Raw genomic sequence first — 14,404 nt, forward strand, 5'->3', positions numbered from 1 at the left:
TATTATTCTTAATTTTTTCATTCATTAAAATTTTATATATATTCATCTTAAGAATCTTAAGAATTTTTAATGTTTACATTATGATACTACTATATAGTACTATAGATTTAATTTTTACATATAAAATAACATATAAAAATAATAATATATAGAAACTTTGGATGAGCTTTAAATGTGCCGAGCCGATCTGATTGTTTTATCCAAGTTCGTTTTTATATTTAATATTTTTATTTAAATCCTTTCAAATTTCAAACTTCAAACGGATCTAGCACATAAACAGTACTAAGTTCTAATTTAAACCAAAAGTATAAAAGAATCTAATATTTTCATTATAATATAAAATAAAAGATGTTGTAAGACCTAACCAAATCTAAAACATGATAAAGAGAACCTGAAATGATTCAAATACAAAATAACCCGGAACCAAACATAGTTGAATACAAAATGCACGGAACCCAAAATGACCGCCCAACCCTGGTAAAGCCAGTCCAATTGCCACCCTTAGCTCCCACTCTGAAGTTGGTATGGAATTTCAATCTCGACCCTAAGTTGAGATCAGAGGATACACTGAGATACAACATACAAATGAAAGAATCGAACGATTAGGAGTTGGGACAAAATTTACACATTTACATCCTTTTCATCCTTGACCGCATCCAGTGACTTCAGTTCCGCCAACAACTGTCCATACTCGCGTTGCACCTCTCTCATTTCATTTTTAAGCTCTTCTACCTGTCCCAGTTAAAGGTTAGATTTAGTTAAAGTCCATAATTATTGATACAAGATTTGAGAGACCAACAGATTTAAATACCTTGATGGTAAGTTCTTCCCCTCTCTTGTCATACTCCAAGCATCTAAAATACAACAATTGCCAGCAGTTAGCTGCCAGTTCATTGCTGGGCTAAATTTTGAGACTAAAGACTGGTTATCACAAAATACATGTGATAAATCTATATATAAGAATTTGATGTCTTTCACAGAACTAATAAAACCATTTCAGTGAAAGATGTGGAAACCACGTAGACATATTCTACTCACTTTGCACGAAGCTTCTTGTTTTCTTGCAACAAGTTCCGGGTTTCTTCATCTCTCAAGTGATTTCCAATACCATTGAGAGGCTACACCGAAAAAAAAAAGGCACACAAGGTTAGCAATAGAAATCTGTTTTGTTAATGAGACTGATATATACTACAAGGAGTAAGCAAAAGAAAACCAAATTTTCAAACAGCTGCGTAAAGAAAGATAGAACTAATCAATACTACTGACTTGCTAATGTAATTGCCCATGTAACCAACTAAATACAATACCACTCAGAATTTGGCAGCAAACTCATAGAATGAGCAGGAAGACTAGAAGGGTTTGCATACATTTACTGAAAAGAATCACGCTTTCATTGAAGCATAAAACAGTGAACTTAGTTGCATCTTTAGCAGATTCCAGTTTCTGCAATGAACCTATTACCCCCTCTTTGTATTCTAATAATTGTAAGAGCATGCTCCCTACACAGACCTGTAGATATGTTTTGCAACCCGTCCCTGCTTGGCGTTTCACCTTTTCAATTTTTACCAGGTCAACATGTTCTTTCCTTTTCATAGGCAATCCTGTTTAACCACAAGACACCATGACTTGAAAATAATAAGATCATATTAGTGCCAAAAAAAGATTGATATAGTACTTACCTTGCATGCTTCTTCCATGAGAGGAGATGGGGATTGACTGCTCGGCAACATCTAAACGTCCTTTTACTCTATCAGAAACCATATAAGTTTTGTTCAACCCAACAGATTCTTGCACACTGCTCTGTCCTGTAAAATGAGATGAATAATGAGATGCTGGTGGCTGAGACTTTTTCCTGATCTGGTATCCAATTAGTCCGCAATGATAATCCCTGCCAGATAGAATAATGAGCTTCAGGTATCTGTGATGAACATGAACTGAAAACCTCATGAAGTATCATAAAAGAAATTAAGGATCACATTGCAAACATGCAACAAAGGCACAGTATATGATGCCTAAATCCATACTCCAAAATAATATTTTCAAGCCATCAAATTTAGCATTTGTATAAAAACAGAAGCATGAAGTTAATATTTTTCTCAGCAAATAATAAAAAATATTAGAACATAGTTTTTAATTTTTATCCCAAACATACAATGAAAACATGAAAAATGCAGACTTCCTACCATAAACATCCATGGTAAGCCTATAGGTAGATATTGCAAAAAGAGAAATTGCAAGGCCAATTAGATAGGAAGAAAACTAGGAGTAAAACAAGTGGGAGAAACAACAAACTATGAAGCATACATGTGACTAGGGTAGCGTTTGGTATCACTTGTAAGATCACATGGTCATAAGATGATTAAGGTAATTTGATCATGAGTGATTTCATATTATCATGTTTTGGTATAACACTATAAATTACTGGCGATCTTAAACTACAATATTTGGTAATAAAAGGAAAAAAAATCATTTAGAACAAATTATCCAAAATACCCTTACTATAGAGAAAAAAAATTGCTTGCTTACTGGCATATTTCACTTTTTTTTGGAATCCAAAATTTTTCTCTTCAGAAAATTTTTGTGCGTAAAATTACACCATGAGCAACAAAACTATTGATGCCAGCACCTTAAAACACAAGCCTCAAATTTTTTAGCCAAGTTTAGAGAGGTCTATGCCAAGAATTAGCAAGCATTTTGTCACATGTTTTCCCAATTTTATCTAGACAGTTAGTGAAAAAATAGTGTTAATGAAAATTACCTTCATTGATCCTTTTGGATGGAAATCAAATCACTGCTTAAGGCAGTTTATATCACTGCAATGATTTAATATTAATGCCACATAGGATTCTCAAATTACTGAAAAACACAGTGATGTAATCATCGAATGTAGATCACCCTAATTTTGGGATGAACACTTCATACCACACATCCCCTTAGGCTTTATATAATAGATTACCAGTATTCAAATTCTAAAAAGAAAAAAAGGGATTACCAGTATTCCCATGTCATTTCCTTCAAGCGACCTTCAAGCTTCTGAAAAAGGGAAGTTCTCTCAAAATCTTGTTTGTTATGAGTTGGCTCAACGAAATTAGCTTCCAAAACACCTGAAAGAACAAAAAAATAAATTTTAAAAAGAAAGAAAAAACTTTGTACCAAGATTTTAGGTGTAATTAACCTACAATGCAGAAAAAGGAATCAAATATCAACAAGTTAATATATCCTTACCAACCACACCTCTACCCCTACTGTCTGAATAGCTAACGACCTGCCAAAATGGCTGCAAAAGAAGGAAAAGGAAAGACTTGAAGAAACCAACAATTGTCACTTGAAACAAACATGTAAATAAATTGTGTGCAGCAGAACAATTCTCATCCTTAAAGACATCCAGAGGCATGTAATGCAAATGCCAAGGAGAACAACTTCCCTCAAAGATACCTATGCACAGACAGATTATATAACAATCCACAATAACTATTGATACAGTATTCCTGAACCCAATCCTACGACAGAAATGACATTTTGTTCAAGGAAAATTAGAAATGATTTATTTATAAGTTGGACAATCATGAGCTTTGCAGATCAGAAGCTATTTTTAAAATTTTATGAAGCTTCTGATATTAACTTATTATCATTTTTTCTATATAAAAAGAACTATTATCATTTTAGATTACCAGAAATCAAAGAATATATGTACTTAATTCTTCGAGGCACAAAAAAAGGTTTCAATAAAAATGAATAAAAGGCCATGACAAACCAAGTATGTTTCTATACTAGACTCCTATATTTAAATCCACCAAACATAACATGGTTGAAAATCAGCAGTGTTATTTTTCAGGGAGAACTATAAATGAGCAACATTTTGAGATATAGCTGGAACAAAGGATATGTTCGTTTATTTCACCAAATGAAGTTATACCATTTAGTCATTAGCATGTTTCATCCCTAACATTAACAAAGAAAGTCTAACCATCAAAAAAAGGTTAAACTTTTTCATGACAGTTACCAGAATTAGACGGTTCTTGTGGTAGACACAAAATCCATGGATATTAACTCGAGGAGCTTCTTTAAGGAAACCAATTGTAGATACAACAGCACCCTGCATTTAAATCAGAAAGCAGAAATGTAATACATGCAAGAGTCAAAGAAACATCCAGACAATCACCATCAAGGGATTCAAGGAATACAATCATATCCATGCGAGCAACTTCCAGTAAAATTTGCAGTGGCAGTACCCAACAGATGTAAAGGCAGTAGGCTAATTTCATGCTAAATTACAGAGGATGGCTGTTTAGAATAGGAAAAACAGTGGTTCATATAGATCACTAGTTTTCAAAGAAGATACTATGATAAGTAACAAAGATAATGCTCGGAATAAGTAATAGTACCTCCACAGATCCAACGCTTTGTGGTTTATACAAGATATACTCTATATATTTCAGATCATCAGCAATGTTATGATGCTCAACAATTTCTCCACGCAATATTATTCTGAAAGTTTCAGGAATTCGCAAATACAAGATGGACAGATATACCTGTATGGTGAGACAGAATCGAACTTAAGAAACATGAATCCTTTTACTCATTAGTTTAACATAAAATATACAGAAACTACAGACTCACACGAAGAGAATGATGGTAACGTCTAGCAATGTGTTGTTCATTTACAGCTTTCCAAGCAGGGATTGTATCAACCTTTTTGATGTCTCCACTAATGCAAATATCCTGCAGAGAGAATAATAAGATTTCACTTGAAAGAGGGTACAAAATTTATTGGAAAAAAGACGGAAGAGGATGAACAAAAAAATTTCAACCTTTTCATCAGAATCGAAGTCTAGCTCTGAATTCCCATCATTATTGAGCCATAAATTGTAGATGATAATTTTTGTGCCATGGGAACCAATGTCATCAAACTGCACTTAGATGAAGATATGTGAAGTTAGTGAGACAAGAATAACTTCAAAGACCAAAAATTTTCATGAAATGTCAAATAAAAGACATTTCTCAGTTTGATCCATGCTCCACTGCTCCAGATGAGGTGTTGTATAAATTCAAAGTAGATTTCAGTTTGAAGTGAAATTTACTTTACCCAATTAAATGTAATTTTTAGGAAGCTATTTTAATTACCTACTGTCTCACCAAACCCATGTTCCCCTTGTGCACTTGGCCATTCTTTTCTGACTCTAAAACAAATTAAGGGGACAACAATACAAAGAATCTTCTTAAAACCATAACAACAAAAACACATGAGCTTTATTTGAATGCACGGTTAATTTTATGGGTTGAATCACGTCACTCAAACCAATGTAAAAGAATGACATAACTAGGCTTGAAGGTCATCAAGCCAAGGGTTAAAAATTTGAAGTCAAATATAGAATTCGCCAGTCAAAAGTCTATAAAGTATTTTCAAGAAAAACTCAGCTCGGATTTAGGATATTTTGCTTACACCATATGGTATTCCATTTAACACAATATCCTTAATTCAACAAATATAATATTCCTGTTTTTCTTTTTTTGTCTTCTATTTTCCATTTTGATTTAAGCCTATTATATTAAGCCTAACTTTTAGAATGTAGTATTTCGTATCATTTTCAACATTACAAGGTGATCTTACCACTTGTGATTAGAAATCACCTTATTTGGCCAGCAACCATTAGTTCTTAAGAATTAAAGGTTATATATTTGCGCTTGATATCAAAGAAAATTCAATTTCGCAAATGTTAGTGATGAACAATTCAATTAGCAGCAATAATAGTAGTTGGCAATTCCATGGAGAAAGTAAAATAAATAAAAATGAAGAAATGTCTAAGGCCTACTTGCTTCAAAAGCTCAGCTTCTGTTGAAAATGGAGACCATTTTAACAGAATGGAAAGATTAGACGCAAAATGTTCTCTACCATGCAACACGTCCAAAGTGCCACTTGACAAATTAAGCTCGTAATCCACCTGCAGTTTGCACAAAGATCTTATAGTATGCATTGGAAACTAACATAAACTCAATGGAATTAGAATGCTCACCATAGGTACAACTATTCTGTCATGGCATGTTCTTGTCAAAAATGAATAAGAGAGTAGACCAATGCTTTGAGTCAATGACCTGATCAAGAAATAAAAGGAATTAACAATTTAAAAGTAGCAATACAAGCGTAAAAGAAAAAAAGTAAGATACTCCATATATGCCTAAGATAGAACAGAAAAATCTCTTCAGCTAACAGAACCCAAGCTCATACACAACTTTATTCACTTGAATCACATAAAAGCAAAGCTTACATTAGGAATTTTAGATTATTAGAAATTAGTGAGTTAAACTATATACGAAGCCAAACATCAATCTTCATTTGGGATGGTTTCCACACAAAAACTTAATTCCTTGTCAAGGCCCACCCTCATGTACCAAACCAAGATGACACAAGAACAAAAAAGCTCAACTGTGACCTCCTAAAACATTCAAGTATGCATGTAGTGATAAACTGATACGAATAATAATGATTCAACCCATCACCCCCAGTTCAACAACTTCCAAACTTTGAGTCACATGACATCCAAAAGCCTAAACTCAGGTTGCAAGAAAAGTCACTTGAACCCTAATATGCAATCCATCTATCTTACTAATTTTTAACACGGGTTGGACAATCAATTCTTTAAAATAAATATAACAAGTTAAAATAATATTGCTCCCTTGTGTTCTGAGGGAGAAAAAAAAAAAAAGATTGATAGCCTTATCATTGCAAAATTTTCCAGCAATACTTCAGTTTTTTTCATAAATAAAAATTATTTTTCATCAGAAATTTATGGAAATGACAAATTTATCCTATAAACCAACATGAAATAATAATAAACTTTAATAGTCTACCTATAGAAAACATACAAGACTAACAAGAATACAATTTTGATGCACGAGGAAGAAAATGATCATTGTAGAGGAACCAAACCTATCATCCAGGTGGCGGCTGAATACAATCACATCTGCACCAAGTCTCATAGAACTTGTCTTGAAACCATTGCCATCTGGAAGCCAGAACTTTTGTAAATATAAAAAGAAAGAACCAACAAATATTCCAAACAAAACATAAGATTAATACATTGTCCAATTGCAGATTTTGACTTCTTATCAGAAAATCCAAAGCTCATGCAGCGACGGATTGCTTCAGGGTCCATTCCACCACCATCATCTAATGGTATATTATCAAGTTATGAGAAGTGCTAGTTACAAATATTGGATTATAGACAACTTTTACAAAGAAGCAAAAAACAAAGGATCATAAATGAAAAGGTATATGATCATTTTTATTAAATTGAGAAAAAAATACCTTGAACTAACAAAGCTGGACTCCCATCCCTCGGGTTTGATGTTTTATCTACAATGACAAAAGTGGCCCCATTTTGGATCTATCCAATTTGAAAGAAATAAGATATGAATTGCCCAACATTGAGAATTCATCAAAATAGCAAATTGGGGAACACATTGTAGTAATCTAATTAACTGTGCGTATATTCACCTACAAAAAGGCTATTAATAGGGTAATAATGTGATATAAGCTTCATCTATGCTTAAATTTTCAGTCATTAAACACGCTAACCATAATTTTAATAAAAATATATACATAGAAGAAGAATTTGTCTTCTGGCCAAAAAAAAGAGCTTGTTTAGCCTAGTAAACCACTAATACTTAGCTTTGGTCTAGTTACAACATTACCTGTATTGCAGCCTTTATTTTATTCAGGTTGGTCTTATTCCCATCTTTTAATGATTACAGGAATATACAAGTTGAATTATGACTTCTAAGATTGTAATAGAAATTTTAAATCTCTAGTTACAGGTCAATCCACATTAACATTCATAACCTGGTCTACCTTCTAATTGTAAACATAAATCAATGCCGTTGTTAAATCACTAAATTCTGGAATCCCGAACAAATTTTAATATCAATTACAATAAATCAGACAAAACAGTTATATTATTAAATCCTCGTTTTACGACCATTTTATCATATAATAAAGTTTTCAAAAAGAAATCCTATACCATGCATTTGTACCACTAAACAAGACAGATATACTCCACCAACAAATTAAGTTGAAATTCACCTCATCAATGGCATTGTCAAGTAGTTCAGCAACAGCTGCAAACAAATAACAAACAAAATACAGTGTAATCATGCAAAGGTACTCATTGCCAAAAGAAAATGTACGAAGTATAAAAAATTATCTGCATAAGCTAGACATACCACCAAAAGCCCACTTATGTGAGGTGGCATTTGAATGAAGAAACAAGGGGTGCACATGTAGATAATTTGTGCTATCTGTTGTTGTTTTTTTTTTAAAAAAAAAAAGCACAATAAAAAGTTAAGATGGATCAGCAATTAGGGAATCACAATTCATTAGACTGATAGCTACATACTTTGTAGCGTGACCTTGGAACCAAGGCCACCTTCATAGCTCCCAGCTTTCCAGAATTGTCGACAAATTGGTGCTGGAGATACAGCTGATGTCGAACAGACCCCTGTATCATCCCCTGGAGACTGGCATTGCTCCAAAACACTAGTACTACTTTGACCAGTACTTAAAGCATTATTTGGGCTTTTATTTTCTTCAGAGGCTTGTTTTCTAGCTTGTGTTTTGGAACTGAAAAGCTTAACAGGTTGAACGCTATGGTTCTGTTGCTGCTGTATCATGCTCCCAATGGTACCAGGTTCCAATTTAACAGGTTTCAGGTCGACCTCTCCAAGTTCATCATCACTAGATAAGTCCACAACGTCAAGACAATTCATCTCCAAAACTGTAAATAGAAATGAAAACAGGCTTCACCTAAGAACATGTTACAAAAAAAAAATCATAATGCATGCAAAAAGAAAACCCGATAGCTTGGATTCCCAGTAACTAAGGAAATTGAAATTATTCAAATTAAACATAACTCAATCGGAAACATCTATTATACCCAGAAATTAAGAGGTAAATAAATTAAATTAGGGGATGCGGAACCTTTTGCTAGGAAAACCTAAGGGTTCTTCTTCGGTGAAAAAGACTATGGACGCCAAACTGCAACGCGGAAGCTGCACAATATCGTTTCAGTTTAGATTTCCCCAACATCAATTAAATAACATGAAAATCTACTGATATCAAAGTATAAAACTCAAGAAAAACTGAGAACAGAAGGAAAACAAACAAAAAAAACAAACGGGACTTTCAAGTTTCTTTGGCGGGGTTCAGAAATTTTTGAAACCCTAACTTGTATTCACCAAGGGCAGAGAAGAGAATAAATCAACAAAGGAGGCCAAAGTGAAATTAGAATGTAGCCTTCAAAATCAAACGAAATGAGAACTATAAACAGGGATGCAAATGGTGGTTTAGGGGTTGTGGCGAATGCTGGCGCTCGCCTGTTGAAATTGGAAGGAGGGCCGAAACAGTAGATTACATGAGTGCGGCTTCAGGCGGGTTGAAGGCGAAGGGGAGAGACTCGAGGCTGTTTAGCTGGTGTGGGTAACCTCGAGTCTGTTGAGCTGGTGCGGGTAATTTAGATTATGGCATAATCAAAATTAGGCAGAAAACAATGTAAACTATCTGTATATTATTTTATTGTATTATATATTAAACTACAACTTTTAAAAAACTTTTAAATTCACAAGAATATTTTTTATATTTTACTATTTTATTAAATTAATGTTTAAAATATATTTTACTTTAATACTATTAATTATAACTTTATTTAAAATTAATTTGTGATTATTTTATTGACTCTAAAATAGAATTATGACTTAAATAAAAATCTAAGCATAGTGACTTTCAATAAGTCAAAATAACTAATAATTAATGTTAAAATAAATAAAGTTATAATTTGAATAGAAATCTAAGTATATAAAGAGGGATTGATTTTTACATTAAAAATAGAGATTGATTTTATCTTTTAACTATCACTTAATTAGTATTAAAGTTATATATCAATTTAAATTTAAATTTATAAATAGTATCTATTACATTTAAGTAAAATCATCTATAAAAAGAATGAAAAATATTAGCATTAATAAATTAAAAGTATTTTAAAATGAAATATTCAAAGGATAACGAAGAGATATGTATGATCGTTTTAGTTAATGATGATATTATATAATATTATGTTATTTAAAAAATAATTATAAGCATGTACTCTTTTATTCTTTGGTTTTTACCTTATTATTCAATGCACAACTTTACTTGCACAAAGCCACTTCAATTTCATACCCAAACATGTCCAAGTAATCACATTCATCATCAATTCAACTTATAACATCTACATGGTCTTTAAACATATCATTCCTTTATAAAAGTTTACATATCAACCATTAACCATTTACCATCTTTATCATTATCAATTCACATCTAATATTACCATTTCAAATGTCATAATCACAACTCAAACCATTTACCAAAAGCATATCATCTCAACAAACATTACCATTAGGCAAAGTCATACATAAAATAGATTTTAAACTAAGTTATCATTCAAGGTTAACCAAATACAAAACACCTATATATATGCCACAAAACCAAGCTTAAAATGATTGAAAACTATCGGATCAATAATAGGATAGTGTGAGCTTCTCAACGATTCACAAGTTGGCAATATACAAGAAAAGGGAAAGCAATGGAGTAATCATATCGAATGTGTTAAACCAAGTTTTATTTGATAAAATATTTTGATATAACAAATATAATATCTTTTAATACAAATTGTTTTTTAACAAAGACTTAATTAAGTTTAAAGTAAAAAAATTTCAAACACTTTGAGAATCACTTTGAACACTTAAAAAATACTTTGAACAAATTTCAAACTTCTTAAAACAAGTGAAAAATTGCTCCCTAATACTTATAAAGTTGTTTTCTAAGCTTTGAAGTTCAGAAACATTGAGCAAAAACAACAAGGATCGATATTTTTCAATATGTATCGATACATATACATTTTTATCGATACATATTCTTAGTATCGATACGAAAATGCCATTATGGATTTTTTTATCAAAGTAAAAATACCAATACTTATCATTAAGTATCGATACCATGATATTTTTATTGATACCTTTTTCAATATTGATACGAAATTGGCATTCTGACTTCGAATGAGAATTGAGAAAAAGTATTAGTATCGATACCTATAAAAAAATTTTGATACCCTCTATTGGTATTAATATGATTTTAAGGTTTGATGTTTTGAAAATTATTCAAAAAATTACCCTAGTATCGATACCCATAAAAAAAATCGATACTTTTAATCAAGTATTGATAAATCTCTCCAGGTATCGATGTGAAAATGGCCAACAGTCACTAAATTGGACATTAAATGCTCTAAGTATCGATACCTATAAAAAATTATCGATGCCTATTGTTGCATGTGGCATTAATGTTCTAGTCTTTTACATCCCAACAACTCTATTCAATTTCACAACAATCACAACGATTGGAAATCAATTTGGGAGTAAGATCAAAAGGTTTATCCTATCAACCTTTGTGCAAAAAAATTCTTCACATATTTCTTGTATACATTTGTGAGCATTCATTGTTTTTCTATCAGCTCAAGTGTTTTCTTTGTATTAGTGCTTAATTGGAAAACATCCTAATCTTGGAAGGATTATTTTTTTGTTTGCTCTTTTAAGAGGGTTTGTATCTTAAGATTTTGGTAGAAATTTTAAGGGGGTTGTAAGGTTTAACATTATTCTTAAAAGTTCATCAAATTAGTGAATTTGGAAAAATCCTTAGTTATGGAAAGCTAAGGTAGTAGAGTAGGCAATTGGGGCCTAACCACTATAAATTTCTTTTGCTCATTGTCTTATACTTTTTCCTTTGCTCCCACAAATTTTTAAAATGCCAATTCACCTCCTCTTGGCTATTTTGATTGATTGATCAAGCTAACAAAATGCTTAGTAAGTTCATAGGCATTAAACAACAACTAACCTCAATTTACAATTTAATAGAGTAAGCTACTAGCTTTGTAACATCCCTAACCCGTATTCGTCGCCAGAATAAGGTTACGAGCATTACTGGAGTGTACATTTCAAACAAACAAAAATTTTAAAAACATTTTAATTCACATCATTAAACATAACAAAACTAATCCATAACGTGTATATTGTTCCTTATAGGAACCCTAAGGCCCTAAAAACATATAGAAACAAGTCGGGACTAAATCAGAAGCTTATAGAATTTTTCAAGAAACAATGAAAATTTTCAAAACTGTAGGGGTCACACGCCCGTGTGGACATTCGAAGTAAGGACACATGGTCGTGTCCCAGCCCGTGTCCATGCTCGTGTAACTCATTAACTTGGGTCACACGGCCAAGCTACAAGCTAGTATGCCAGGCCATGTACCTTCGAAATGACCTCACACGCCCATGTGCCAAACCATGTGCTAGGCCGTGTAACAACCTGACTTGCAACCCTATGAAAACTATAGGGGACACACGGCCGTGTCGCCAAGCCATGTGTCACACACGACTGAAACACACACCCGTGTCTCTACCCGTGTGGACAAAAAATAGATCCTTTCTAAGCCATTTTTCTCACCCATTCAAGCATATACCTACAATCACTTTTGCACATATATACAAGCCTTCAAATTGCACTAAGACCATGCAAAATCAAGCTATCCAAATATGGTATATTTGCATACAACCAATATACCCAAAAGGGCACCTTAATCTCAACACTTAAAACATGTATAACCATGTGTTCAAATTAGCCAAAATATTCACTAACTTCTAACTAAATTTATGTCAAAACATACCATTTGATTTACCTATCAATTTCACACCAAATGTACCATTCATCAATTAGCACCAATAGCCAAATATGTCATTTATAACAATTGTACCAATTCACCACATTCAATCATAACACAAGACCATTTATAACATGCATTTTAAACTACCATTCCATCTTTAATAATTCAAGCATCATGAACTAAGATATCAACTAAAACACCTATACATGTATATATTTATCCAATTATCAATTAACTTGTTACCATGCCAAAACATAACATAATTGTTACATAATCACCATATCATATTAGATTCATGCCATATCTAGCTCAAAACCTTTCCAAAGCATACCATATCTTGACCATGTTCAGGTCAATTCATCATATATCACTTTAGCCGTTCAAACATGATTTAACACATTATCAAATTAACACATATCAACAAGGCACCAAATGTACCAAGGCTACATCTCCCAAAATGACATATACATGCCAAACACATCAACTAACATTCAACTAATCATCAACCTTAAGTTCACCTATACATGCCATTATAACCCTAACCAAGACATCGAAATCTAACGGTAAAATCGATGATAGTGTGATGGATCTCCGACTAGCTTTCAACCCGATCGAGCTTCTAATAATCTGTAAAGTAGAGGAAAAACCGCTATGTAAGCAATGAATGCTTAGTAAGCTCGTATAAACCATAAGCATAAAATTACATTTCAATAATAAAATTTATAGGTTAAATACAAGACTATACCAATGCCTCAAGATTTATCCAACCACAGTTATCAACTCACAATTGAATAATTTCATTAGTGTCGCATAATTATTAACTATTCATAACATGATAGGATTTCATGAGACATAATATATAATCATCAACCTTTCTATAAAATTATATATCTTTCCATTTACTTTCTTTTCATTTCATTCCCAATGCTTATCATAAGCCTAAACAACCTTAGCAATTCTTGACTTATTGTATCCATTCATAGCATAAGCAATTTACTCACATATAATACATCATTTATCAGACTAAACCTTTTATAACATCATAATACATCCCAATTACGTACTTACCATTCATTTCCTTTTTTTTACCAGTTTCATATGCATAGTACAAGCATAATCATAAACATCAATCATATCCGCAAGCTTGGCATAAGCCCTAGCAGATCAACAACACATGTTAGTTCATTTAAACACGATTTATATGAATTTGACATGGATAACCATTATGCTTGAGTATGATTCAATTGGATTTATCATCCATCACAACCTATCATGTCTTTCCATGTATCACCATCCCGCTGAGTTTTATATAAACATGTCTTGGTTCTTATTGAACACTTACCATTTCATTTGCATACACATATGACATGTAACAGCCCGAATTAGACCCTAGTCGAAACGGTGGTTTCGGGACCACGAATCCGAGTCAGAAAAATATTTAAAAATTATTTACTGTGTTTATTTTGTGTGAATTTATATCTGTGAAATTTTCGTGCTTTAATTTTGTCGTTTGGGTGCCAAATTAAATAAAAGGGCTTAATCGCGTAAAATGAAAATTTGGTGGTTAAATGTGAAAGTATTTAATTGAACTTGTCTTATAATTTGGAGCATTTATTATGCAATATAACCATTTTTAATATGATGGACGGTAATATCCATTG

At 32.3% G+C, this 14,404-nt stretch overlaps 1 protein-coding gene across 5 annotated transcripts; it reads right to left on the reverse strand.

Moving 5' to 3' along the window:
* Window positions 1–306: 306 nt before the first annotated feature.
* LOC108479587 (protein MICRORCHIDIA 6) lies at window positions 307–9,569 on the reverse strand. 5 transcript variants are annotated; one of them, XM_053024198.1, is made up of 22 exons: window positions 9,370–9,569; window positions 8,975–9,045; window positions 8,394–8,771; window positions 8,221–8,295; window positions 8,081–8,115; window positions 7,307–7,385; window positions 7,079–7,168; window positions 6,929–7,004; window positions 6,015–6,093; window positions 5,814–5,942; window positions 4,812–4,910; window positions 4,621–4,722; window positions 4,386–4,532; window positions 4,004–4,096; window positions 3,226–3,277; window positions 2,993–3,104; window positions 1,680–1,888; window positions 1,510–1,601; window positions 1,039–1,118; window positions 812–854; window positions 634–732; window positions 307–544 (listed from the first exon to the last, which is right to left on the reverse strand). In XM_053024198.1, exons 3-22 carry the CDS (start codon window positions 8,761–8,763, stop codon window positions 533–535), a joined length of 2,073 nt encoding a protein of 690 aa, XP_052880158.1. In that variant the 5' UTR covers window positions 8,764–8,771; window positions 8,975–9,045; window positions 9,370–9,569; the 3' UTR covers window positions 307–532. The 5 variants fall into 5 exon arrangements, with proteins under 5 accessions (XP_052880158.1, XP_052880157.1, XP_017637773.1 ...); XM_053024197.1 differs by having other exon boundaries at window positions 626–732; XM_017782284.2 differs by having other exon boundaries at window positions 626–732; window positions 9,222–9,569.
* Window positions 9,570–14,404: the final 4,835 nt, after the last annotated feature.

The sequence above is a fragment of the Gossypium arboreum genome, chromosome 13 (genome assembly GCF_025698485.1).
Source record: "Gossypium arboreum isolate Shixiya-1 chromosome 13, ASM2569848v2, whole genome shotgun sequence".
Taxonomy (NCBI): domain Eukaryota; kingdom Viridiplantae; phylum Streptophyta; class Magnoliopsida; order Malvales; family Malvaceae; genus Gossypium; species Gossypium arboreum.